The sequence below is a fragment of the Mauremys reevesii genome, linkage group 7 (assembly GCF_016161935.1).
Source record: "Mauremys reevesii isolate NIE-2019 linkage group 7, ASM1616193v1, whole genome shotgun sequence".
Lineage (NCBI taxonomy): Eukaryota > Metazoa > Chordata > Testudines > Geoemydidae > Mauremys > Mauremys reevesii.
Window position 1 is genome coordinate 125,464,554 of NC_052629.1, and position 26,348 is coordinate 125,490,901.

The following is a 26,348-nucleotide window of genomic DNA, read 5'->3' on the forward strand; positions in this document are numbered from 1 at the left end:
CAGTGGCTCTGGAGAAGGGGGGTACCATGTGGGGGGGGTCTTGAGAAGGGGGTGTCCTGTGGGAAAGCTCTGGAGAAGGCTGGGGTCCTGCATGGGGGTCTGGAGCAGGAGGGTCCTGCGTGGTGGGAGGTTGGAAAAGGGGGTCCTGTGTGTGTGGGGGTCTGGAGAAGGGGGTTCTGTGTGTGTGTGTGGGGAGTCCTGTGGTGGGGTCTGGGGAAGGGGTATCCCGCATGGGGGTCTGGAGAAGAGGGTCCACGGGGCGGGGTCTGGAGAAGGGGGATCCTGCGTGGGGCGCGTGGGCGGGTCTGGAGAAGGGGTCCTGCGGGCGGGTCTGGAGAAGGGGGATCCTGCGTGGGGTCCGCGGGGCAGGGTCTGGAGAAGGGGGATCCTGCGTGGGGTCCCGCGGGGCGGGTCTGGAGAAGGGGATCCTGCGTGGGGGCGCGTGGGCGGTTCTGGAGAAGGGGATCCTGCGTGGGGGCCCGGGCGGGGTCTGGAGAAGGGGTCCCGCGGGGCGGGGTCTGGAGAAGGGAAGTCCTGCGTGGGGGTCCCGCGGGCGGGGTCTGGAGAAGGGGATCCTGCGTGGGGTCCCGCGTGGGCGGTTCTGGAGAAGGGGAGTCCTGCGTGGGGGTCCCGCGGGGCGGGGTCTGGAGAAGGGGGGTCCCGCGGGGCGGGGTCTGGAGAAGGGAAGTCCTGCGTGGGGTCCCGCGGGGCGGTTCTGGAGAAGGGGGGTCCCGCGGGGCGGGGTCTGGAGAAGGGAAGTCCTGCGTGGGGGCCCGCGGGCGGGGTCTGGAGAAGGGGATCCTGCGTGGGGGGCTGCGGGCGGGTCTGGAGAAGGGGCCCGCGGGGCGGGGTCTGGAGAAGGGGGATCCTGCGTGGGGGGGGCCGCGTGGGCGGGTCTGGAGAAGGGGGATCCTGCGTGGGTGGGCCGCGTGGGCGGGTCTGGAGAAGGGAAGTCATGCGTGTGGGGCGGTCCCGCGGGGCGGGGTCTGGAGACGGGGGATCCTGCGTGGGGGGCCGCGTGGGCGGTTCTGGAGAAGGGGGGTCCCGCGGGGCGGGGTCGCTGCCCTAGGGGCGGGAACTAGGGGTCCGGGCGCTGCCGCGCGCACCCCGCGGGCTCAGTGGGTCCGGCGGGGGCGGTATCGGGCCCCGCCCCCGGTGAATGGAGCCGCCCTGCCCCTCCCCCCAGCTAATTTTAGTGTATTCCCGTCGCCAGGCAGATCCCGGCCTCGGATTGGCCGCCTCGGAGCGAGCCCCGCCCCGCCCCGCCCCGCCGTGACGTCTCTGGGGCTGGCGGAGCCGGCCGGGTGGGAGCTGCGGCCGCTCGGGCTCGGCTCGAGGGAGAGCGGGGCGCGCGGTAAGGGCCGGGCGGGGCCGCGTGGGGCCGGGTGTGCGCGCGTGGGATGTGCACTGTGTGGGGGAGTGTGTGTGCGCGCGCATGGGGTATGCATGTGTGCATGGGGTGTGCACAGTGTGCGTGTGCAGTGTGTGTGGGGTGGGGGTGCGTGTGCACTGTGTGTGCATGGGGTGTGCGCGTGTTCACTGTGTGTGTGCGCGCATGGGGTATGCATGTGTGCATGGGGTGTGCACAGTGCGTGTGCAGTGTGTGTGGGGTGGGGGTGCGTGTGCACTGTGTGTGCATGGGGTGTGCGCGTGTTCACTGTGTGTGTGCGCGCATGGGGTATGCATGTGTGCATGGGGTGTGCACAGTGTGCGTGTGTGGGGAATGTGCGTGGGTGCAGTGTATGTGTGTGTGCAGTGTGTGTGGGGGTGCGTGTATGTGTGTACATGTATGTGCATAGTGCGCACTGTGTGTGTATGTGCGGGGTGTGCACAGGTTGTGTGCAGGTGTGTGTGGGGGATGCGTGTGTTTGTGCATAGTGTGTGCACAGGGATCTCTGTGTGTGTGTGTGCTCATGCTTGTGTGTGCAACGGTCTGTGTGTCTGGACCCATGTGTGCATGTGCAGGGATGTGTGTGTATATCTGGGTGTGCGCATGTGTGGATGGAGAGCTCTGTGTTTGTGCACATGTGATCTGTGTATGTTTGTGCATGCACACCCATGGGGGATGTGTGTTTTCGCGTGCGTCGGAGGGAACTGTGCACATGCCTCACTCCCCGTGTCTGGGTGTGTGCCGCTGCCTGCTGGGGTTGGTGCTCAGCTCTGCGTGTGCTCCTCTGCAACTTCCTGCTGGCCAGGCGGGTTGTGCGACGCAGGGCCTGGCCTGGCAGGATCCAGGCGGCCGGGGGCCACCATTGGCAGGTGTGGGCATCTGGCAGGTTCTGTGGAGTGTGAGCTAATGGGTAGGGATGGCGCCTGGGCAGGGAATAGGCTGGACTGGGCCCCAGGGTGTGGGAAGGGGCGGGAGGGCCTCGTTGGCCAGGCTGCTTTGGGGGATCTTTGCCAGAAGCTGGGAATGGGCGACAGGGGATGGATCATTTGATCATTGCCTATTAGGTTCATTCCCTCTGGGGCACCTGGCATTGGCCACTGTTGGCAGACAGGACACTGGGCTGGAAGGACCTTTGGTCTGACCCAGTCTGGCCGTTCTCATGTTCTTATGATCTGCACCTTTGCTCTGGGGCGCTCCCTAGAGCGTTTGCAGCGGCAGGGCAGGGCAGGGCTGGTGGGGCCGGAGGTAGAGCCGGAGTGGCCAGGGGCAGGACTGGCAGGGCTGAGGACAGGGTGGAAGAGGCTGGGGGCAGGGCCCTGGCGACCCAGGGAGGAGGTAGGGTAAAGAGCCCCGTGCCCTGGCATCGCCCTGGGGCCAGCCCATGTGGCTGCTGGCCATGGCCCTGATCTCTGCTGCTGCAGTCTCCTACCCCCCTCGCCCCTTCCACCAGCAAGAGGGGCAATGGGGCTGGGCACACACCGCACCGGGGGTCCTGCACCACCAGCGACACGCTGGCTGCAGGGGCTGAGCTGGGTGACCAGGACTCCTGAGGGTTTCCAAGGGGCTGAGCTCATGGCCCCGGCCCTCCCGCCCCTTCCCCAACCCAGCCCATGGGCCCGGCCTGGCCCTCCCGCCCCTTCCCTGCCTCGGCCCACGGGCCCGGCCCTCCCGCCCCTTCCCCGGGCCCACACGGCCCTCCCGCCCCAGCTGATCCAGCCGTTGACCCCTCAGCTCTGCTGGCTCAGCTCGAGCTCCTGTCCAGGCAGGCACAGACTGGAAGCTCTTTGGCTCTGATGCCACCTCCTCATGCTGCCCCACGCAGGCCCTGAGCGTGCTGCCATCACACTGCGGCCCCGCACAGGCTGCTGGGTGTGCTGCCCACTGCACCTCAGGGAAGGCGGCTGACAGCCCAGCGGGGAAGGATGATGCCTCTGGGTGAGGATGGGCCCAGCTGGAAGAAGAGAGCCCAGGACATCCGGGAGATCTACGAGTTCCGGGAGACCCTGGGCACGTGAGTCAGACCGACCACCCCTCCCAGGGCACCAGCTGTGGCGCTGCCTGGCACTGTGCTCGGACCCGTCTCTATGCCCATCCCGGCCTTGCAGCCTGTCTGCCATGGGCAGGGTTTGTAACCCCAGTCCTTCCGGCAGGGGGCGCTGTGGGGCGGGGCAGGGCGCTGGCTGGGGGGAGCTCCCAGCAGGGGGTGCTGTGGGGGTGGGACACTGTGAGGGCAGGGCAGGGGTCACTGTGGAGGGAGCTCCCAGCAGGGGATGCTGTGGGGGCAGGGCAGGGCGCTGGCTGTAGGGGGGATCTCCCAGCCGGGGGGGCTGTGGGGGCGGGGCAGGGCGCTGGGTGTTGGGGGAGCTCCCAGCAGGGGGTGCTGTGGGGGCAGGGCAGGGCGCTGGCTGTGGGGATCTCCCAGCAGGGGTGCTGTGGGGTGGGGCAGGGCGCTGGCTGTGGGGGCTCCCAGCAGGCGCTGTGGGGCGGGGCAGGGCGCTGGCTCTGGGGAGGTCCCAGCAGGGGGTGCTGTGGGGGCGGGGCAGGGCGCTGGCTGTGGGGGAGCTCCCAGCAGGGGGTGCTGTGGGGACAGGGCAAGGTGCTGGCTGTGGGGGAGCTCCCAGCAGGGGGTGCTGTGGGGGCGGGGCAGGGCGCTGGCTGTGGGGGAGCTCCCAGCCGGGGGTGCGGTGGGGGCGGGGCAGGGCGCTGGCGGTGGGGGAGCTCCCAGCAGGGGCGCTGGGGGCAGGGCAGGGCGCTGACTATGGGGGAGCTCCCAGCAGGGGGTGCTGTGGGGGCGGGGCAGGGCGCTGGCTGTAGGGGAGCTCCCAGCAGGGGGCGCTGTGGGCGCAGGGCAGGGCGCTGGCTCTGGGGGAGCTCCCAGCAGGGGGTGCTGTGGGGGCGGGGCAGGGCGCTGGCTGTAGGGGAGCTCCCAGCAGGGGGCGCTGTGGGGGCAGGACAGGGTGCTGGCTCTGGGGGGAGCTCCCAACTGCTCCAGCCCCAGCCTGTCCCAGTGGGGCACTGTGGGGAGCAGGGATGTCCCTGTGGGAGCTCTGGGGCCGTTGCTGTTTTCTCCCCCGGTGGTGGCCCTGTGCCCTTCCCCCGTGTGGCTCCAGTGGGGCTGTTGCTGGGTGCGAGGCTGGCACTGGCCGGGACCCGATGGAAACCTGCCGCCCAAGGCTTGGCACCGATGCCGGAATGGCTGGGTCAATATTGACAGAACCCGTCGGTGTGCTGGTGGGGTGCGGCTGGGCTGGGGCTGGCCAGGCATCCAGCTGCGGGAGGTGGCAGGAGATCCCCTCCTGGGTCGGTACCAGCCATGTGCCCTCCTGGAGCCCACCCGCAGTGGCGCTGCCAGGCTCTGTCCTGCCTGGCCCCGTCAGGCACTAAGCGGGGGCAGGCCGGGCTCCCTGGCTTGGCATGGCAGTTTGTGGGCTCAGCAGGTTGGTGCTGCAGGAGCGGGGATGGTGCCCCGAGGCCGGCTAAAGCTCTGACGCTGGATTAATGTGTGAAGTACAGGCAGGATTAGGGCAAGTGCCTGGTCCACACGTACCGGGCTGCTGCGTCTGGGCACTGACCTGACTCGGGCTGTGCCCCAGATCAGGAGTGGGGCCCGGAGCCCAGCTCCCTAGGCCCCAAGACCAGGCCTGACACCCCCACCCCTAAACATCCTCCCTGTGGGCCCGTCCGTTCCATGTAACCCTTCGGGGACTCTTTCGCACACCTGCTTTATTCCTGGGGAGATCCATGCGAAGCCTGCATGGAAATCCCTCTGCTCTGGGAGCCCTCCGGTCGCTCTGCCCTGCCAGGTCCCTCAGCCCGTCTCCTCCAGCACCTCCTCCTGGTGCCCACGCTCCCTGCCCCTGCAGCCCTCGGTCTCCTGCTCCGCTCCAGTGGGCCCCAGTGCTCAGCCAGCCTTCCTTTCCCTGGCCCTGCTCCCTGCCGGCAGCCTGGGAGGGCTGGTCTTCAGCCTGGCCAGGCCTTTTAGCAGATTCCTTGCATGGCCAGGGCTGAGCCATCGCATGTTCCCAGCAGCTTTGTCCCGGAGACGCCCTGCCGGAGGCCAGGCCCCGGGCTGGAGTTCTTCAGAGAGTTCATGGAATCAGCCTTCAGAAGCTCTACACAGATCCCCCAAAGCCTCCCCCTGACAAATGGAGCAGGGCCCCCAGTACCCCGGGGAAGGCCTCCCCCATTGGGTTACCTCCAACTAAGACAGGCCCAGTGATCACACTGGTGGCAGTGTTGGTCCGTGCACATCTCTCCTGGCTGATGGGGTGGTGTGGGAGGGTATGGGGCAGAGTTCATGGGCCCCAGGATTTGTGACTGCCTGCGGCAGCCACGAACAATGTGAGCTCTGCAGGCAGGCTGTTAACCCCACAGCTCCCCACCACCCCCAGGCTGCTCCCCACCTGCCCTGCCCCCTCGCCAGCCTGCCATTCTAGGCTGGGCAGCTTTCCCTAGGCAGCTGCTTCGTTCTTGGTTTCCTGTCCTGACGCTGGGACTGTGGTCTGGTGCTGTCACCTCGCAGGGCTGTGCCCTGGCTGCCTCCGCCCAGGCCGAGTTCTGCCCAGTAGCACTCAGCACCGATGGAGCGTCCCGCTGGGGGAAGCCAGCAAGCCCATCTGAGTGGTTTGCATCTGAGTCCTCTGGGTTCAGCCCCACAACTTCCGTACCCAGAACACAGCAAAAGGAGTGTCCCTAATATCCTGCTGTCAGGGTCCCACAGACGGTCCACAACGGCTCGGGCTGCCAGCAGAACGAGGGGCTCCCAGAACTCGCTGCCAGCGGGACGCTCCATGGCTGTTGCATAGGGTGCGGGTGGTGCTGTCTCCTCCACTCAAATGGGGGGGCTCCCAGAGGCACATGGGCACAGGTGGCCGGGGGGTGCACTCAGTTGCATGTAGGTCCTACTCCCTCTCTGGCCAGAGCCAGCTCCCTGGCACACATCCCCGGGCGGCTCTCCCCGCCAGCCCGAGCCCCGGCCGGCGTACCCCTCCTAGTCCACAGCTCTGGTGAGCACCTGCTCGGCCCTCCTGGCTGCTGGGCGTGGGCTTGGGGCGTCCTGCGGGGGGGCTCCCACCAAAACCCTGTCTGCTGTGCTGCCCCAGAGTCTCAGCTCCACCCCCCCACTCCTGCCCCTCCCCCACAGAACGCAGGAGTCACAGTGACCTCCCTGAAAGCCTGCTCCCCCCACCCCCTCCCTCCTGCCTGTGGGCCCCCCTTTAGCTGGGCAGGAAGCTCTCCACCAGGCCCCTGCTGAGTGCACTGGGCCTTGGGCCCTAGTTGCCATGGTGTCTGCTCCCTGCGCTGGGTGAGCTGGCTCCCCCTGCCCCACATGGCCGGCTCTGCCCTGAGCTACTGCGGGGGGCGGGGAGGGGTGCCCTGGGGGGATGGGGGTGTGAGCCACTGGCTCCTCGGCTCCCCCTGCCCCACATGGCCGGCTCTGCCCTGAGCTACTGTGGGGGGTGGGGAGGGGTGCCCTGGGGGGATGGGGGTGTGAGCTACTGGCTCCTCGGCTCCCCCTGCCCCACATGGCCGGCTCTGCCCTGAGCTACTGCGGGGGGCGGAGAGGGGTGCCCTGGGGGGATGGGGGTGTGAGCTACTGGCTCCCCAGGCTCTACCCCATCCAGCACGAGCTGGGTCTGCACTTCCAAGGCCCTTCGCAGTCGGTCCCCAGCCAACCCACCCTCTCTTAGTGACTGCTGAGCTGACTCCTGCCTCTGACTGCCACCAGGCCAGCCTCCCTCGCCTGCTCTGAGGTTTTCGAACCTCCCCTGCTGCCCCTCCAAAGCCACCTCATTGTCCTCCTGCACAGCCCTCCTTCAACAGCTCCGGCCGCTTCGCCGCGATGCCCCGAAACACGTGGCCAGGTCTTGGCTGCTGGTGCTGAGCTCACGGCCCCTCACGCTGACCAGTGGGGCGAGGGCAGGCCCCCTGTCTGCGCTGGGGGAATGACACCGTCTGCGCTGGCAGGGTCCCCTCTATATAATCCCCAACTCCCTCGCACTAGGCTGGTTTGCAGGCCTCTGGGAGCCAGGAGCTGGATCAACGTATGCACTGACTTCTCCCCCGGGCTGGGGTGGGGTGAGGCAGTGCAGGGATCCTAGGGGCTGGGGTTTGCACTGGGGGGTCTCCTGGGCGAGGATCCTAGGGGCTGGGGTTTGGAGGCTGGGGCAGTGCAGGAATTTCAGGGCTGGGGTTTCCGTGGGAGGGCAGCGTGGGGCTCTCAGGGAACTGGGGTTACAGATGCCACAGTATTAAATAAACCACGTTTCACTTCCTGTCCTCTCCGGAAACCTGGGCCCTGGCGGTCTCTGCCTTTTCCTGTTTCCAGCCCAAGCAAGCAAGCCAAAAGCTAGCTGGCCATGGGTCAGCGGCAGGCAGGCCGGCTCTGCACGAGGCAGCCCACTCAGCAGCGCTCCACAGAGGGGCTGGGTACCCCCCTAAGCTCCAGCCTCTCCAGATGGACTGTGCATGAGCGCCAGACCTGGCGGGGCAGAGCCTGGAATTCCTGCTAAATCCCCCCATCTGAGCACCGGAGCAACTCTGGGAGAGTCCCAGCCCATCACCTGGGCCTCCGGGTGCCGTCTCCTCCTGCCATCTCCTGGCGTTGTGCCCGGTTCCTGGCTAGGAGGAGCAGGGGTGGGAGCCTCTGCAGGGCCCAGTGGGGGCTGGGGTGGGGTGAGCCCAGTGCAGCTGGTTTCCATGCGCTCCCTGGCTGGGCCTTTCCCAGCTGCCATGGGCGGCTCCGATCTGCCCTTATCTCGTGCCTGGCCCCTGGGCTGGATCAGGATGTTCTTATGCAAACAGCCTCCCAGCCAAGCCTGTGGCATAGCTTGGCTGGCTCCTGTCTCGGGCCCAGGCACGTGCTACTGCTGCTTCTGAATCTGGCAAGAGAGCTTGCTGCTGGGTCCGTGACGGGGGCGGGCACAAGAGCTCCACCCAAAGAGGCTATCTTGAGTGGGATAAGTCTCTCAACACTGGGTGCCGAGGTGCGGCTGGCTCTGGGGGGGAATGTGGGTGCTGTGTACACAGGGACCCCTCGCCTGGTGCCAAGGTGCAGCTGGCTCTGGGGGGGAACGTGGGTGCTGTGTACACAGGGACCCCTCGCCTGGTGCCAAGGTGCAGCTGGCTCTGGGGGGGAACGTGGGTGCTGTGTACACAGGGACCCCTCGCCTGGTGCCAAGGTGCAGCTGGCTCTGGGGGGGAACGTGGATGCTGTGTACACAGGGACCCCTCGCCTGGTGCCAAGGTGCAGCTGGCTCTGGGGGGGAACGTGGGTGCTGTGTACACAGGGACCCCTCGCCTGGTGCCAAGGTGCAGCTGGCTCTGGGGGGGAACGTGGGTGCTGTGTACACAGGGACCCTCGCCTGGTGCCAAGGTGCAGCTGGCTCTGGGGGGGAACGTGGGTGCTGTGTACACAGGGACCCCTCGCCTGGTGCCAAGGTGCAGCTGGCTCTGGGGGGGAACGTGGGTGCTGTGTACACAGGGACCCCTCGCCTGGTGCCAAGGTGAAGCTGGCTCTGCGGGGGGACATGGGGACTGGTTATCCAGGTACTCCTACCCCGGGGCTGGCTCGGGGCGCTAGCACTGGGTGTGGCCTGCCTGGGGAGAGCAGTGGGGCTTTATCAGTGAGAGTGGAAGGGGATGAATGATCCGGGCTGGGGGTCAGGGCTGGCTCCTTGCAGGCAGCCTGCGGGGGGATGCGCTAGGTGGCCCCTGGGGCAGAGTGGGGGGCAAGGACGCAGTGCTGCCTGGCCCCCTGTGACTCGCATCCCGCGCTGGCCTGGCCCAGCCTGGGCTGTCCCTGCCTCCGGCACAGCAGCAGGGGGAGGAGACTCGGAGCTTGGCATCTCCCAGGGCCGGGCACAGGGCCGGGCTCTTGGGGCTCCTACCCCAGCTGTTTTTGGGGGAGCCGCTGGCCGGGGCCCTCGGCAACAGCCCCGTGTCCTGATGCTGTGTAGGTGCAGGCCCGGGTGTGACCCCCAGCGCCCCAGCACTTGGGTAGCACGTCTCTGCCTCCCCCCCTTCCCCTCCCCCCAGGCCTCATTCTCTTCTAGAAATAGCTGGGGTTTCCGGCTGTTACCATGCCAACAGCAGCCAGCTGTGTTTCTCACGCCCGGGCTGCTCCCGGTCCCCCGCCCAGAGCGCCCTCTGGCGGCTCAGCCCCGCCCTGGGGGCTGGCCCCAGCTCACCCCTTCTCTCCCCAGGGGAGCCTTCTCCGAGGTGGTGCTGGCCGAGGAGAGGACGAGCCGGAAGCTGGTGGCCATTAAGTGCATTGCCAAGAAGGCCCTGGAGGGGAAGGAGAGCAGCCTGGAGAACGAGATCGCCGTCCTGCACAAGTAGGTGCTGCCGGGATGGGCAGCGTGAGTGCCAGGCTCTGCCCATGGGCGCAGGGCTGGCCTGGCTCACCCCCGAGAGACCATCCCTCCTGCACGCTGGCCCCGCCCCTCCCGCCGCCGGGCACCCCCCTGCCTCCTGCCCAGCTGCTTGTGCCACGAGGGGCCAGAGGTCGCTCACAGAGCTCTGCCACTCCCCTCCGGGCCAGCCACACCCAGACATCTGGGCCGCTTATCATAGTCTGTCTAAAAATAACCCCAGGCTGGAGCCTCGTGATGTCCCGGGACTCCTGGGCGAGCTGCCCGCCTGGCGAAGGCCCAGCTGCGACACCCCTAATCCCACTCGCTGCTGGGCTGGGGAGTGCAGCGGGGCGACCCTCTGGCAGCAGGTGTGAGTGGAGCCTGCTCTGCAGGCTCCAGCCAAAGAAGCTGCTCTGCAGGCTGGCGCTGCTGGGCCCAGGGCCTGCTGGGGAGTTGGGGGTGTGAGCCTGGGGCTGCGTAGGCTGGGCCGCCCCCAGGTAGGCATGGCAGCCTGCAGACGGGCATTAGCTTCGGCATGGCTGCCCCTGGCCTCCCTGGCCCCTGGAGCTGGGGCAGGACAGTCCTGGCCATGAGCCCTGGCACCAGGGGCCGGGCTGGGGACCGTTCTGCGCCAGGGCATTCCTGTGGGGCAGGCAGCAGCCTCAGGGTGGTGGGGTGCAGCGAGCAAAGGTGACCCCTGCGCCCCATCTCTGGTTCATGGGAGGAGACCTGTGGTGCCCAAGAATGTCCCCCACTAGGGACTCCTGCCCACTGCCTGGCTGGACTGCAGGACTCCGGGGCCAGGCTGCGCGGTCTGCCCGGCCTGGCCTGGGTTGTGACGGCTGAAGCGTCTGTCCATGGAGGAGCGAACAGCACCCCAGGGCAGGGCCTGGTGTCTGCGAGGGCCGGCTCCTTCATCACTTCACCTGCAGCTCCCCTGTCTCCAGCACCCCCATCAGCAGCCCCCCATCTCCAGCCAACCCACCTCCAGCTCCTCCGTGACCCTCCCGTGGTCTCCCCGTCTTGCCCACGGCCCCCTCGTCTCCAGCCCCCCCATCTCCACCATGGCCCCATTTCCAGCTCCCCCATGGCCCCCCATCTCCTCCACGGCCCTCCTATCTCCAGCCTATCCACCTCCAGCCCTCGGCTCCTTTGTGACCCCCCCATGGTCTCCCCGTCTTGCCCACGGCCCCCTCGTCTCCAGCCCCCCCATCTCCTCCATAGCCCCTGTCTTCAGCACCCCCATCACCAACCCCCCTGTATCCCCTGCAGCCCCCTATCTGCAGCCCCCCATCTTCCCCACAGCGTCCCTGTCTCCAGCCCCCCATCTCATAAGCTGCCCCCCATCTTTCTTTCAGGATCAAGCACCCCAACATTGTGGCTTTGGATGACATTTACGAGAGTGGGGGTCACCTCTACCTCATCATGCAGCTGTGAGTGGAGGAAGGGGCCTCCCTGGCTGGCAGAGCGGGGAGGGGATGCGCTTGTGTTGGTGCCAGAGGCAGCTGGGGCGGGGGCTAGTCCCTGACACGTCCCACCAGTGCCGGGCAGGGGGCTAGTCCCTGACACACGCACGTCCCACGGCTGGGGCGGGGGCTAGTCCCTGACACACGCACATCCCACAGCTGGGGCAGGGGCTAGTCCCTGACACACGTCCCACCAGTGCCGGGCAGGGGGCTAGTCCCTCCCACACACGTCCCACGGCTGGGGCAGGGGCTGGTCCCTGACACACGTCCCACCAGTGCCGGGCAGGGGGCTAGTCCCTGACACACGCACGTCGCACGGCTGGGGCGGGGGCTAGTCCCTCCCGCGCACGTCGCACGGCTGGGGCGGGGGCTAGTCCCTCCCGCGCACGTCCCACGGCTGGGGCGGGGGCTAGTCCCTCCCGCGCACGTCGCACGGCTGGGGCGGGGGCTAGTCCCTCACACGCACGTCCCACGGCTGGGGCGGGGGCTAGTCCCTCACACGCACGTCCCACGGCTGGGGCGGGGGCTAGTCCCTCCCACGCACGTCGCACGGCTGGGGCGGGGGCTAGTCCCTCCCGCACACGTCCCACGGCTGGGGCGGGGGCTAGTCCCTTCCGCACACGTCCCACGGCTGGGGTGGGGGCTAGTCCCTCACACGCACGTCGCACGGCTGGGGCGGGGGCTAGTCCCTCCCGCACACGTCCCACGGCTGGGGCGGGGGCTAGTCCCTCCCACACACGGCTGGGGCGGGGGCTAGTCCCTCCCACGCACGTCCCACGGCTGGGGCGGGGGCTAGTCCCTGACACGCACGTCGCACGGCTGGGGCGGGGGCTAGTCCCTCCCGCGCCCGTCCCAGGGCTGGGGCGGGGGCTAGTCCCTCCCACGCACGTCCCACGGCTGGGGCGGGGCTAACCCGGAGCTCTCCCCTCCACCCGCAGTGTCTCAGGCGGGGAGCTCTTTGATCGGATTGTGGAGAAGGGGTTCTACACGGAGCGGGACGCCAGCCAGCTGATCCGGCAGATCCTGGACGCCGTGCGGTACCTGCACGATATGGGCGTTGTGCACCGGGACCTGAAGGTGAGCCAACGTCTGGGGAGGGGCCCTGCCCTCATGGCCCTGCTGAACGCAGGCAGCTGAGTCACCAAGCCATCGCTGGCAAGGGCCTGCACCAGCTCTGCCAAGGGGGCACCAAAGGCCTGGGCTGGGGCAGGCCGAGCCGCAAGCCAGGGCTGCCTGAGGGCTCTGATCTGATTTGCCTCCCTTCCCCGGGGCGGGCACAGGGGAGTCTCCCCAGTCTCTGTGCAGGTTGAATGAGGCTCTTTCCAACAGTGCTGCGTGTGCTGCGCCGCTGCACGGCCCCTGGGGGCAGCTGCTGCGTCGCCTGGGCTCTGCTGGGTCCTGCAGGGCGAGTGCCCTGGCCCTGCTGGCCCCCACGCTCGCTGAGCAGCCCGGGTGCGGAGGGGTGTTTGCTGCTGTGGTTGAGGGTGGCCCAAAGAGCTGGGGAGGGGAAGCGGCTGGCAGGCCGGGAGCCCCTGGGACGAGGGATCTGTTTGCAGGCGCTGTGTCCCGGCTGCCCAGTAGAACAGGGCCGGGGCCGCTGCGGAAGAGTTGTATGGCTGTTGCCTGTTGTGGTTTCCATACAGCACAAGGGCGTGTGGAGCTGCCTTCACAGCGATCCTGGGCCCTTCTCTCCAGTCTGGACTCTCTGAACTACCCTGGCTTGCGTTTGTCCCCTGCAGGGCGTGTGGGTTTCTCTGCAGACGCCAGAGGTGCCAGCCATGGGCAAGCAGCAGCCGCTTCGTCTCCCCGGGGGCGGGCAGGGCTCAAAGCTCACAAGGCTGGTTTGGGCAGGTGGCGCAGGGAGCCTGGCGCTCCTGATTTCCGTGGCGTGTCACTTTGCTGGGCTGCCTCCCGCAGAACTGCCCAGCCGCTCCCCAGAAGGAGCTGAGGGGAGCAGATGCTGTTTGCCCAGCTCCAGCACGTCCATGCCTGGGCGCTGGGGCGGGACGTTACGCAGCCTCGTGCTCTGGGGCCAGTGGGGCTCTGCCCGGTCTCGGGCGCCTGGCCCAGTGTGCTGTGTTCTGAGCCCAGAAGAGTTCGGGTCTCCCGTGCTCAGCCAGCCAGACGGCGAGTGTCTGTGAAATTCTCCAGAGCTCCCGTTTGCACGGAGCGTGCGCCAGCCCCTCCGACGCCCTCCCTGTGCCTGGCCAGCACCTGCCTCTTCCCCGACCCCAGAGCGCCTGAGCGCCCGGTGCTGGGCTGAGGGTCAGCAGGACGGCCCCTGCCATATTCCTCCCGCTGCCTGGGCCTGGGGCCTCAGTGCCCCCTGCTGGAGCCTGGGCAGGCTGACTCCACTGCCAAGGTGGGAGGCATGGGGAGGGGAAGAGACTGGGGGGCTAGGAGCAAACGGGGGACAGAAGGCTGGTAGGGATGGGAACAAATGGGGCAGGCTGGGATCGGGGCAGGGCAGGAGGTGAGGCCATGGGGCAGGAACTGGGGGCGGGGCTGGGATCGTGGCAGGGGCAGGAGGTGAGGCCATGGGGCAGGGGCAGGAGGGGAGGCCATGGGGCAGGGCCGGGGCGTGAGGGCGGCTGGGATCGTGGCACGGGCAGGAGGTGAGGTCATGGGTCAGGAACTGGGGGCGGGGCGCGAGGGCGGCTGGGATCGTGGCACGGGCAGGAGGTGAGGTCATGGGTCAGGAACTGGGGCCGGGGCGCGAGGGCGGCTGGGATCGTGGCAGGGGCAGGAGGTGAGGCCATGGGGCAGGGCCGGGGCGTGAGGGCGGCTGGGATCGTGGCAGGGCAGGAGGTGAGGCCATGGGGCAGGGCCAGGGCGCGAGGGTGGCTGGGATCGGGGCAGGGCAGGAGGTGAGGCCACGGGGCAGGGCCGGGGCACGAGGGCGGCTGGGATCGGGGCAGGAGCAGGAGGTGAGGCGACGGGACAGGGCCGGGGTGCGAGGGCGGCTGGGATCGGGGCAGGAGCAGGAGGTGAGGCCACGGGGCTGGGGCGTGGTGGCGGCTGGGGTCGTGGCAGGGCAGCAGGTGAGGCCATGGGGCAGGGCCGGGGCGTGAGGGCGGCTGGGATCGGGGCAGGAGCAGGAGGTGAGGCCACGGGGCTGGGGCGTGGTGGCGGCTGGGGTCATGGCAGGAGCAGGAGGTGAGGCGACGGGACAGGGCCGGGGCGTGAGGGCGGCTGGGATCGGGGCAGGGCAGGAGGTGAGGCCATGGGACAGGGGCAGGAGGTGAGGCCATGGGGCAGGGCCGGGGTGCGAGGGCGGCTGGGATCGGGGCAGGGCAGGAGGTGAGGCCATGGGGCAGGGCCGGGACGTGAGGGCGGCTGGGATCGGGGCAGGGCAGGCGGTGAGGCCATGGGGCAGGGCCGGGACGTGAGGGCGGCTGGGATCGGGGCAGGGCAGGAGGGGAGGCCATGGGACAGGGGCAGGAGGTGAGGCCACGGGATAGGGCCAGGGCGCGAGGGCGGCTGGGGTCGTGGCAGGGCTGGGACGGGGGGGCGGGCAGGCAGGAAATGTGTTGTGTGGGACGCACAGGACAGGCCCTGTCGCGTGTGGGGATGGATGTGGGGGGCAGGGCGGGGCCTGGGCTGGGGAGCTGGAGCCAGCCGGGCCTTGGCTGACCCCCGGGCTCGGGGCAGCCCGAGAACCTGCTCTATTACAGCCCGGACCCGGACTCCAAGATCATGATCAGCGACTTCGGCCTGTCGAAGATCGAGGGCTCTGGCAGCGTCATGTCCACAGCCTGTGGGACCCCCGGCTACGTGGGTGAGTGATGGCAAGGGATGTGGGGCTGGGAGCCTGCCCCCCCCCTGCGCTTTCCTGGGGGGGGATGTTCCGCCCCGCGTGGGGTTCCCTGTCTGGGGAGGGGGGTTCCGCCCCGCATGGGGTTCCCTGTCTGGGGAGGGGGGTTCTGCCCCGCGTGGGGTTCCCTGTCTGGGGAGGGGGGGTTCCGCCCCGCGTGGGGTTCCCTGTCTGGGGAGGGGGGATGTTCCGCCCCGCGTGGGGTTCCCTGTCTGGGGAGGGGGAGTTCCGCCCCGCGTGGGGTTCCCTGTCTGGGGAGGGGTTCCGCCCCGCGTGGGGGTCCCTGTCTGGGGGAGTTCCGCCCGCGTGGGTTCCCTGTCTGGGGAGGGGGTTCCGCCCGCGTGGGGTTCCCTGTCTGGGGAGGGGTTCTGCCCCGCGTGGGGTTCCCTGTCTGGGGGGGGGTTCTGCCCCGCGTGGGGTTCCCTGTCTGGGGGGGGGTTCCGCCCTGCGTGGGGGTTTCCTGTCTGGGAAGGGGTTCCGCCCGCGTGGGGTTCCCTGTCTGGGGAGGGGGGTTCTGCCCCGCGTGGGGTTCCATGTCGGGGGGGGGGGGTCGTGTTATTAACACTTTCGAAGGAGACCAAGACCCAGCCTCACAGACGGCCCCCTCCCTCCCTCAGCCCCCGAGGTGCTGGCCCAGAGACCCTACAGCAAGGCTGTGGATTGCTGGTCCATCGGTGTCATCGCCTACATCCTGTAGGTACTGCGAGGCTGGGGGGGGTGGCGGGCGGGTGCAGGGATCTGGGGATCCCCTGGACTGGGCGGGTACAGGCCCTGGCTCCCTCCTGGGATTTTCCCCCCCCCCGCCCCGGTTGTGCAGTTATCCCCAACTCTCACCCCCCCCGCAGTGAGCTCTCTCTCCCCACATCTCTCCCACCCCGACTGTGTGGGTCCCCATTTCTCACTGCCCCCAGCAGTGATCTCGCTCTCCCGACTGTGCGGGTTCCCCATTTCTCACTGCCCCCAGCAGTGATCTCGCTCTTCCCGCCCCGACTGTGCGGGTCCCCATCTCTCACTGCCCCCAGCAGTGATCTCGCTCTCCCCGACTGTGTGGGTCCCCATTTCTCACTGCCCCCAGCAGTGATCTTGCTCTTCCCCGACTGTGCGGGTCCCCATCTCTCACTGCCCCCAGCAGTGATCTCGCTCTCCGACTGTGTGGGTCCCCATTTCTCACTGCCCCCAGCAGTGATCTTGCTCTTCCCGACTGTGTGGGTCCCCATCTCTCACTGCCCCCAGCAGTGATCTCGCTCTTCCCCGCCCCGACTGTGCGGGTCCCCATTTCTCACTGCCCCCAGCAGTGATCTCGCTCTCCCAGGCTGTGTGGTTACCCCCCCTTCTATGACGAGAACGATGCAAAGCTCTTTGAGCAGATCTTGCGGGCCGAGTACGAATTCGACTCACCCTACTGGGACGACATCTCCGAGTCAGGTGCGCAGGGCTTGGGTTCTGCTGTTCCCACGGGCTCCGGGGTGCCCAGTGCGTGTGGGCAGGGGCCGGCCTGGCCAGCGGTCACATGGGGGGGGGCTGCAGAAGAGGAGGGATGTGGGGAGGGTGGGCAGGGGCCGGCGGGTGCCATGATGGATCTTTATTGTCTCTGGTTCTAGCCAAAGATTTCATCCAGCGCTTAATGGAGAAGGATCCCAGCAAGCGCTTCACATGTGAGCAGGCCCTGCAGCACCCCTGGTAAGGGGCCCATCCCGTGACCTCCCGGGGGATCCCCTTTGACAAACTACCCCACCCTGGCATCCCTGGAGTGGTACAGGGACTGTCCCTCCACCGCCAGGGCTTGGCCATTGCTGGGTCGTTCTGCCCCCAGCCTTCCTGGGCCTGCCCTGTAAGCAGTGCGTGGGGGTGGGGGGGGGGAGCTGCTGAGATCCTACCACCCTAGGTACCAACCCCCACCCCCTGTGCCCGTCTCAGGATCGCCGGGGACACTGCGCTGGACAAGAACATCCACCAGTCTGTCAGTGAACAGATCAAAAAGAACTTCGCCAAGAGCAAGTGGAAAGTGAGTGCACCCGCAGCTACGCCATCCCCGGCCTCTGCCAGCAGGGGGTGCTGGGGGGCGGGGGGTGGGGCACTGGCTGTGGGGAGCCTGGGCTCTCCCAGCAGAGGGTGCTGTGGGGGGGGCCGGGGCACTGGCTGTGGGGGGAGCCCTGGGCTCTCCCAGCAGGGGTGCTGTGGGGAGGGGTGGGGCGCTGGCTGTGGGGAGCTCTGGGCTCTGCCAGCAGAGGGCGCTGTGGAGAGGGGGCCGGGGCACTGGCTGTGGGGCGCTGGGCTCTCCCAGCAGAAGGTGCTGTGAGGAGGGGGTGCGGGCGCTGGCTGTGGGGCGGTCCTGGGCTTTCCCATAAAGGGTGCTGGGGAGGGGAGCCCTGGGCTCTCCCAGCAGAGGGTGCTGGGGGGAGGGGGGGGGCTGGCTGTGGGGGGAGCGCTGGGCTTTATAGGGCCCTACCAAATTAATCCCCCATTTTTGTCAATTTCTGTCGCAGGAGTTTAAAAATTGTAAATTTCATGATTTCAGCTCCACATCTGAACCTGCTGGGGGTGTAATTGTCAGGTCCTGACCCAAAAAGGAGTTGTGGGGGAGGGGCGGGGCGGGATTGGTGCCTGCGGAGCTGGCCCCCGTCAGCAGCCGCCGCTCGCTGCCCACCCCGCTCTGAAGGCAGCAGCGCCGTCCCCCTGGCATAACCTTGTGACACCCTCCCCCCCCTCCGGGTCGAGACACGCTGTGAAATCTGTACTGCATGGGGGAGAAGCACACAAAAGTCCCGTGGTCGTGGACTGTGACGTGCTTTTCATGGCCAGGAAGTTAGCGGGGCCCCACTCCTGTGCCCGCTGCCCTGGGGCTGGCGGCGGCGCCGGTCCCTGTTAGCTAGCGGCGCCCGTTCACCGCTGCCCCTCTCTCCTGGTGCAGCAAGCGTTCAATGCCACCGCCGTGGTGCGACACATGAGGAAGCTGCAGCTTGGAACCAGCCAGGAAGGCCCCGGGCAAACCAGTCCAACCAGCCCCTGCGAGCTACTGGAGGCTGGCGCCAGCAACGGTGAGTCTCCGGGGTGAGGCCAGGCCGGGGACTCCCCGTGGGACACTGAATTGGGTGGGCTAGATGCCCGTGCCAGGCTGAGACGAGCCCCCAGGCGGGAACACTGCATCTGACGGCCTCTTCTCTCCCGGCAGGGGCAGACTCCAGGGGCTGCGAGAGGTTGCTGGGGCCCAGCTCTCACCGCCCCCCCCAGGACTGACAGCACCCAGCATAGCCCTGCCTCGCCAGCACTGCCCCACGGGGGCCCTGGCCTCGGGGACGAGCTGCGTGGGGTGGGGGCGCTGGCTGCCGCTGGAGGCACCAAGAGCTGGGGTCTCCTTGCTGTGGCTGCCATGATCCAATCCAGGTGGCAGGGCCCAGCAGAGAGCTGGCCTGGGACTGAGCCTCCGGGGGAGACAGCAACAGCAGCTGGCGCTTGGAGCATGGCTGCCCTGCCTGCAGGGTGCAGGCTAGGAACCCAGCATTTCCCCTGGGGCAGAGCCGGGGCCCAGCCTCCCTGGGGGCCACGCCTGGGCTAGGCCACTGACCCCCCCCCCCCATGCTGGGGCTTGCATGTACTTGCTCATGCCACTGCAGCCTCCTTCCCTCCCCGCTCCACAGGCGGGAACTCAGGTAGCACGCTCTGGCCAGACCCCCAGCACGGCCTGGCTCCGCTGCCGGGGGCGGGGTCAGTGCAGCCAAGCTGCAGGGTGACAAGGGGCCGGTTCACCTCGCTGCAGCCCCCATACCTTCCCCCTCCCCCGCGGCCCCGGCCCCTCCCCGCATGTTCAAGCAGAATTTCCACGCAAGGCTCTTTCGACGTTGATGCTTGTATTAAAGGAAAGCAGCGAATGCAGCTTGCGGTGGCTTTGCTCACTGGGGGCTGGGGGGGCTGCCCTGAGCTCCCGGGGGGCATGTGTCCCCCCACCTCCACTTGTGCTGTGGCCAGGCCAAGGCACGGCTCTGCTGGCTCAGTGCCTCAGGCCCCCCAGCCTGTGACATGGGTGGGGGACCCGAGAGGGAGGGTGAATCCATGCCCCCTGCTGAGTGCACATGGGAACCCTGGGCAGACCCTGCCGGGCAAACGCCCCCAGGGTCCCACCCTGCAGGCTGGCCGTGTGCGTCTCCCAGTGCCAGGCCCAGCAGCTATGGGCACCCCCGGCACCCAGCGCTGCAGCAGGGCACCGGCGTTACGGCCAAAGCCCGGCTCCCGTGGGCTCTCCCCCACGCTGCGCTCATCAAAGGCCGGCAGCTGCGCCTCAGGAGCCTCTGCCTGGCCCCGGCTTCCTCCTGGGGGCGCTGAGCTGAGCCAAGCTGGGCCGGCACTGGCCTTTCGCCCTGGTGGGGGCTCCACCTGCCCTGTAGACATGGCTGCGTTTGCACTGAGCCCCCCTCCTCCCTCCAGCTGCTCTGCATGCAGCCCCCAGCCAGGCACAGCCCTGAGAGGCTGGAACTGGCCCCCCCTGCTCTGTTCTCTCCCCCTCTGCCAGCACCAGGAGCAGCACAGCATGTGCAGCGCAGCTCAGTGCCCAGCCCCCTGTGGGGAGGGGCCAGTGCAGCACTTTGCCCCACGCTGGCATTTGCCAGTCAGGGCACAAGGGGCTGGAGCTGCTTCTGTGCACAGAGTCCCTGTGGCTCCAGGCGAAGCCGAGTCCTGCCCCCCTGCTTCCAGGGCAGGGGTGGGTCTGCAACGGGCTGGGCCCCCCTTCGTCCTTGCACTTGTGCTGGGGTTCTGCTGGAACATCTTTAAATCGGCACAGAAGAGAACCTGCGAGATAGGGAGAGATGGGGAGCTTGGGGGTGGAGAGGGCGCGCCCAGCCGTGGGAAGGGGGATCCGTCCTTGTGGGCTGCCCCTCTCCGCAGGTCAGGGGGCCCCTGGGGACTACTCACCGCCTGTGCCCAACCTGCGTAGGGTCCCCAGAGCTGCCGGAAAAAGTCTCCTGAGGAGAGAAAATTCCAGTGAAGGGGGGGAGCAGCCCCTGGGGCCACACGGCCTCCGTGCCAGCCTGCGCCCTGCACCCCCTCTCCTTGCTGAGCTGCTCCCCAGGGAGGGGGCCCAGCGTGACCCCCCCCCAGCACTCACCGAGCTCACTGTGCACACGCATCGTCACGCTCCGGGCGCCTGAGCCCAGCTCCAGGCCGTAGTCCCGCCGGGCAATCTGCCACACGTGGGTGTCCACAGGCACCGCCTCCACCTTGTCCAGTGCCATCAGGCACACACAGTCTGCCACCTGCCCCCGACCGGGGAGAAGAGGGTCAGGCCCCAGCACCCCCAACCCCCACCTGCCCCGCTCCCCCAGCCAACAGCGCCCCACCCCTATCTGATCCCCTCTCCCAGCACCTCCCCCAACCTGCCTCCTCCCCAGCCATCAGCACCCCCTCCCAGCCATCAGCACCCCCACCTGCCCCCTCCCAGCACCCCCTCCCAGCCATCTGTACCCCCCAGGCCACTACATTGAGCTGCTCCTGCCATATGCATCCCCTGTGGGCCCCTCCCCCCAGCTCTCAGCCCGCTGCAGGATGGGGCCCTGTTCCCTGGCAGTCGCACGAGGGCTGAGGTGAAAGGAGCCCAGGTGCCTGTGCTGGGCCCCTGGGGCCCCAGCACTCACCTTGGCCCCCACGCCGGGCAGGGCGCACAGCAGCCTCCTGGCCTCCGGGTACGGGATGCTGCGCAGCTGGTGCAACCCCTCGGCCCCAAACTGCCTCAGCACGGCCTGGGCACTCTGGCTCACAAACTTTGCCCGGTAGCCAAAGCCCAGAGCCCGGAGCCGTCGCTCAGTGTCAGCACCTGCCCCAGAACAGCAGGTCAGCCGTGGGGAGGGGACTGGTCTGCGGGGGGTTGAGCCACAAGGTGGCGGGTGCTGGACTGCCGGCTGGGGGAACGGACACAGGGGTGGCACAAGGGGGTCGGAGCTGAGCTGCTGGCCCAGAGGCGGGTACACGGGGGTGGGTGTGGAGCTGCCAGCCGGCGTGAGGGGGGCAGGAAGGAGTGGGTGCGGGGTTGCCAACTGGTGTGGGGAGGGCAGGAGGGGGTGGGTGCAGGGCTGCCAGCCTGCAGGGAGGGGCAGGAGGCAGCGAGTGTGGAGCTGCCAGCTGGCAGGGGGCAGACGGCAGCGAGTGTGGAGCTGCCAGCTGGCAGGGGGCAGACATGGGGTTGCCAGCCTGTGGGGGGGGCCAGGAGGGAGCGGGCGCACGCCGGCCCGCGGGGGGGAGGGTGCAGCATTGCCAGCTGGTGGGGCAGGAGGGGGCGGGTGCGGGGCTGCCAGCCGGCGGTGTGGGGGCAGGAGGAGGCAGGGCTGCCAGCTGGTGGCGTGGGGGCAGGAGGGGGCGGGCGCGGGGCTGCCAGCCGGCGGGGGGGGGGGGGAGGACATACTCACCCGCTAGGGCCTGCAGCGAGGGGAAGGCGTGGTATGGCTCCGCATCCAGCTGGCAGAGGCGGCGCCCAAAGGCCCGGCAGAGGCGCTCAATCATGCCCGTGATGCGCACCAGGTGGTTATTGGAGGTGCAGAGGAAGGAGAAGAGACACTCGACGGGGTCCTGGCGCAGCACGCGGACACCTGCAGGCCAGAGGGCTGCCTCAGGCAGGGAAAGTGCTTCCTGGCCTCCACATGGCAGTGCCACTCAAAGCCCCCATAGCTGCCACCCCTCCTGGGGCCAGCGCCCAGTACCCCACAGCCCGTGACTAAACCAGCCTAGGCAGGCCCCAGCTCCTCTCCCCAGCCACAGGCGCCAGGCAGGAGCCAAGATTAGCCCCAGCCACAGGGCCAACACTCAGCAGGGCATGGCACAGCCAGGGCTCCACCTCCTCCCTCGGCCTCTGGCCTTCACAAAGACTGGCTGAGCTGAGAGATGTGACTGTGTGCAGCGCCAGAACCCCCTACCCCGTGCCCCACCCTGCACAGGGCCCCTGGAGCAGAGGAAGGGTCTCTCAGCACTGCCCCTCCGAGAGCTCCCCCTTGCAATGGGCCCAAGCAGCAGGGCGTCTGGTACACTGCTCCGGTACACATGGTGCAACAGGGCCTGGCAGCACGGAGACCGGGACTGGCCTCTGTCAGCGGGTACGCTACACTGACAGGGCATGCCTGGGCGGGCTGACAACATCCCCCTCTGCAGAGCACACGCTCACAGAGCGTCTTGTCCCTACTGCTCCAAGGCAGGGGACAGGAGACAGAGGCAGGGACTTGCCAAGGAGCAGCAGGTGAGACTGGAATCCAGCTCTCAGCCCTGTGCCCAGCAGGTTCCTGCCAGGCTCACACGGGACTCGGGGGAAATGCATGAGCTGGTTTATCCGTGCGAGATATGATGCCTGTTTGTTTCCCCCCGACTATTCCGAGACCCCTCTGGGAGACCCCTGCTGCCCTGAGTGCCAAGGCAGCCAGACACCCAGGGCAGTCAGTCAGCACTGGGGCGGGCCCCCAGCAATGCTAACTCACTGGGACGCGAGCCACGTGACAGGAAAGAAGAAGGTGCCAGAACTGCACTGGGGAGTTGATGCTTCCAAGCAGCCGATGCCCCCAACTGAGGAAGATTATGAATGAAATTGATCAGAAGGAAAAACGTAGACAGAAAAAAATTGGGAGTTCTTTAAGAAGAGTTTATCAGATGGCCAAAATGCCATGATTCTACAAGTGAGAAAGGACAACTTTGGTTAGGAGGCCTTCCTGGTTCAGTGGGGAAGTGAAGGCAGCAATTAGACATAAAAAAACTATATATAACAAATGGAAAAAAAAGAGGAAAAATATGGCAATTTATATAAATTTAAAGTTATGAAATGTAGAAAATTAATAAGGGAAGCTAAAGAAACCAGGGGAAAAATCCATGGCTGGCAAGAATGAAGAGTTTTTGAAAATATGAATAAAAGAAAACAACAGTAGAAGCCCTTGCTAGACAGAGATGATGCAGAAAAGGCAGAAGTGTTCATTAAATATAACTGTTCTGTGTTTGGAAAGAAGCATATCCTGTCACATGAGGATGAAGAAGTACTTTCCAGGCCATTAGCAATTTAGGAGGATGTTAAACAACATCTACTAGGGACAAACGTTTAAATCAGCAAGTCTAGAAGACTGGCTTTCAGTAGTGGTAAGAGAGCTGACTGAGGAGATCTCGGCTACCAATGTTACTTTTAAGTAAATCTTGGACTAGCTGGGAAATTCCAAAAGACAAGGCGAGTGCTAAGGTCAGGTCAATATTCAAAAAGGGCAAGTGGGATATCCTGGTAACTAGAGGCCAACCAGCCTGACATCAACCCCCGGCAAAATAATGGAAAAGTTGCTACGAGATTCAACTAGCAAGGAATGAAAAGGCGGGAACATGATCAATGCCAGCCCACGGCGTTTGACACACATGGCACATGTCATCCTTTTAGGAGCTTCCACGTTTGGCCAATAAATGTAACTGTCGTCACTTTTGTAAGGCATTTGCCTTAGTGCTGCACAGCTGTCTGCTTCAAATATTTGCCCTGTACCATCTCAGTACAGTACACGTTACCGGGGGTAAGCCCTGGCTAACTGCCAGCTCTCCCACAGCAGGTGTCACTGGGCGACCACCATCGAATGGGGGCATTTCTAGTGGGGTTCCCCGGGAATCAGTGTGAGCCTGACGCTCTTCAGCATGTTATCGCTCATCGGGCAGGAAACCTGCAATCCCTGCTGACCACAGACTGAGGGAGGGGTAAATCTGCCAAGGCCAGGCAGGCGCGCAGCCAGCTAGGCCCATTCACACAAAATGTGCGTTAGCTCAGCCTGGCAAGTTGGACATCAAGGGCCAGGGAGCGCTGGCCCTCCCCAGAGGGGGGACAGTGTCCTGGGAAGCAGAGAGACTGGAAAGGATCAGGACCTATGGGGTTGGGTCCTGCAGGCAAGAAAGGCCCCCCTGGAGCTTAGGCCTGACCTTACCACCTGGGAAACGGACCCAGAGCCCACCAGGTACTGCTCCTGGGTGCCCCTCAGACAGAGCCCCTGGGCGGGGGTGGTGCAGCACAGTGTGACATGGGAGAAGCAGGTGGAGAGGAAGTGTGCTGAGGCCCTGCTGGAGGGGCAGCACCCTGACGTCCCCCTAGGAAAAGCCCACTCAGCCCTGGGCACCAAGAGCAGAGCAGAACAGCTGGGAAGAGCCACGAACCAATCAGGAGCCTGCAGGCATGTGGCGAGGGCTGGCCTGCTTCCCCCAGCTGGGGCTGGGCCAAGGGGCTCAGCCAGCCCCATTCTGAGCGACTTTCACCCTGAGGGCACGGCCCGGCACGGCTCGGCTGCCATGCACAGGCCAGGCAGCAGAGGAGAGGAACTGCCCTTGCCCATGGCATCGCTCAGGGCTCGGAGAGCAGGAGCTGTGCTGGACGAGCAGCCCCGGCCCAGATGCAGCTTGGTCAATGGAAGGCTCCTGTCCACCTACCTAGCGTCCCCACGCCCATGTGAGCCCCTAGCGCAAGGTAGCCAGTGTCTGCCCACCAGGGTCAGTGCGCTGGAGCTCTGCCAGTCCAGCCCCCACAGCAAAAAGCACTGGCCAGACGAAAGTCCCATCGAGACATTGCTCCTGTCCCAGTCTGCCTGCCAGGCAACCCATGACATGCACATGATCCCCCCAGCTCAGTCCTCTGCTCCGGCTGCCCAGCACCAATGTACCTGGGAAACTGGCAGCCACTTTCCGGAAGTGCGGGTCCACAGCGCCCCAGGCCTGGTACAGCCCGGCCAGGCCTATGTCCAGCTGGAAGTAATCATGGAGGATCTGCTGGGCTTCAAAGCTGTCTGCGCCACCCGAAGCCTCCATGGCGGGGGCCTCAGGGTGCAGGCTCCCCCCTGCGTCTCTTCCCCTGGGCTGCAGCTCCTGCCCCGCGGCCTTTGTGCGGCTGCCTTCCTCCTCCTCCTCCTCCTCCTCGTGAACCGTGTACCAGAGCTGCTCCTCGGTCTGCCTGAGCGTCCACACCCGGCCCGCCAGGACCCCGGTCCAGTGCCCAGGGCTGCGCTCCCTCCAGCTGACACACACAGGCCAGTCAGGGCCAGGGGTGGCTGCCCAGCACCTCTGTGCTCCTGGCCCACGAAGGGGCCTGGATTCTCCCCCAAGGGCTTTGCTCACGTGCTGCCAGATTCCCAATGTGGGGGCAGCCCCCGGGGCGGGCACGTGCTGGGGAGACACGCGGCCCCGCTGGCCAGGACCCCAGTGGCAAAGCGCAGCTGCTGATCAGACTGGGGGCGCCGGGGGCCAGGGATGGGGTCTCGGGGCTGACTCCCGCGCGGTCTGTGCTGGGGGGTGGGGCAGCCCACGGGCCCTGTTCCCCGCCCCCAACCGCCCCGCCCCCCAGGGTCTTGTTCCCCGCCCCCAACCGCCCCCCCCCGGGGGCCCTGTTCCCCGCCCCCCGGGGCCCTGTTCCCCGCCCCCAACCGCCCCCGGGCCCTGTTCCCACCCCCGGGGCCCTGTTCCTGCCCCCAACCGCCCGCCCCCGGGGCCCTGTTCCCTGCCACCAACCGCCCCCGGGGCCCTGTTCCCCACCCCAGACCCTGTTCCCGCCCCCAACCGCCCTGCCCCCAGGGGCCCTGTTCCCTGCCACCAACCGCCCCCGGGGCCCTGTTCCCCGCCCCCAACCGCCCTGCCCCCAGGGTCTTGTTCCCCGCCCCCAACCGCCCCACCCCGGGGCCCTGTTCCCCGCCCCAACTGCCCCACCCCCAGGGCCCTGTTCCCCACCCCGGGGCCCTGTTCCCCGCCCCCAACCGCCCCGCCCCCCGGGGCCCTGTTCCCTGCCCCAACCGCCCCCAGGGCCCTGTTCCCCGCCCCCAACCGCCCCGCCCCCGGGGCCCTGTTCCCCGCCCCCGCCGCCCCGCCCCGCTGACCGGAAGGCCTGGCCACAGCGCAGCACCAGCTCCAGCCGCAGCTCCGAGCGCCCGCAGGGCAGGTGGCCCCAGAGCGCCGGGCCCCCGCAGCGCTTCATCCCGCCCGGCCCCGGCGCTCTATGGCCCAGGCCCCGCCCCCCACGGCGCCAGGGACGTGCCCCTCCCCCCACGTGCCCAGGCCCCGCCCCCCACGGCGCCAGGGACGTGCCCTCCCCACGTGCCCAGGCCCCGCCCCACGGCGCCAGGGTCGTGCCCCTCCCCACGTGCCCAGGCCCCGCCCCTCACAGCGCCAGGGCCGCGCCCCTCCCCACGTGCCCAGGCCCCGCCCCTCACGGCGCCAGGGACGTGCCCCTCCCCACGTGCCCAGGCCCCGCCCTCACGGCGCCAGGGCCGCGCCCCTCCCCACGTGCCCAGGCCCCCTCACGGCGCCAGGGCCGCGCCCCTCCCCACGTGCCCAGGCCCCCCCCCACGGCGCCAGGGCCG

The 26,348-nt window shown here is 67.6% G+C and overlaps 2 protein-coding genes across 2 annotated transcripts; one reads left to right on the forward strand and one right to left on the reverse strand.

Moving 5' to 3' along the window:
- The first annotated feature begins 1,268 nt into the window (after nucleotides 1-1,268).
- Nucleotides 1,269-18,868, forward strand: CAMK1 (calcium/calmodulin dependent protein kinase I). The gene is made up of 12 exons (XM_039546911.1): nucleotides 1,269-1,354; nucleotides 3,213-3,401; nucleotides 9,595-9,726; nucleotides 11,103-11,177; nucleotides 12,149-12,287; nucleotides 14,862-14,988; nucleotides 15,642-15,717; nucleotides 16,337-16,449; nucleotides 16,626-16,704; nucleotides 16,942-17,029; nucleotides 17,936-18,062; nucleotides 18,197-18,868. The coding sequence occupies exons 2-12, from the start codon at nucleotides 3,313-3,315 to the stop codon at nucleotides 18,259-18,261; spliced, it is 1,110 nt and encodes a 369-aa protein (XP_039402845.1). The 5' UTR covers nucleotides 1,269-1,354; nucleotides 3,213-3,312; the 3' UTR covers nucleotides 18,262-18,868.
- On the reverse strand, nucleotides 18,854-25,978 carry OGG1 (8-oxoguanine DNA glycosylase). Its single transcript, XM_039546910.1, has 7 exons — nucleotides 25,866-25,978; nucleotides 24,663-25,012; nucleotides 21,420-21,599; nucleotides 20,652-20,830; nucleotides 20,126-20,273; nucleotides 19,933-19,982; nucleotides 18,854-19,809 (listed from the first exon to the last, which is right to left on the reverse strand). The coding sequence occupies exons 1-7, from the start codon at nucleotides 25,961-25,963 to the stop codon at nucleotides 19,564-19,566; spliced, it is 1,251 nt and encodes a 416-aa protein (XP_039402844.1). The 5' UTR covers nucleotides 25,964-25,978; the 3' UTR covers nucleotides 18,854-19,563.
- Between the last annotated feature and the right edge of the window lie 370 nt (nucleotides 25,979-26,348).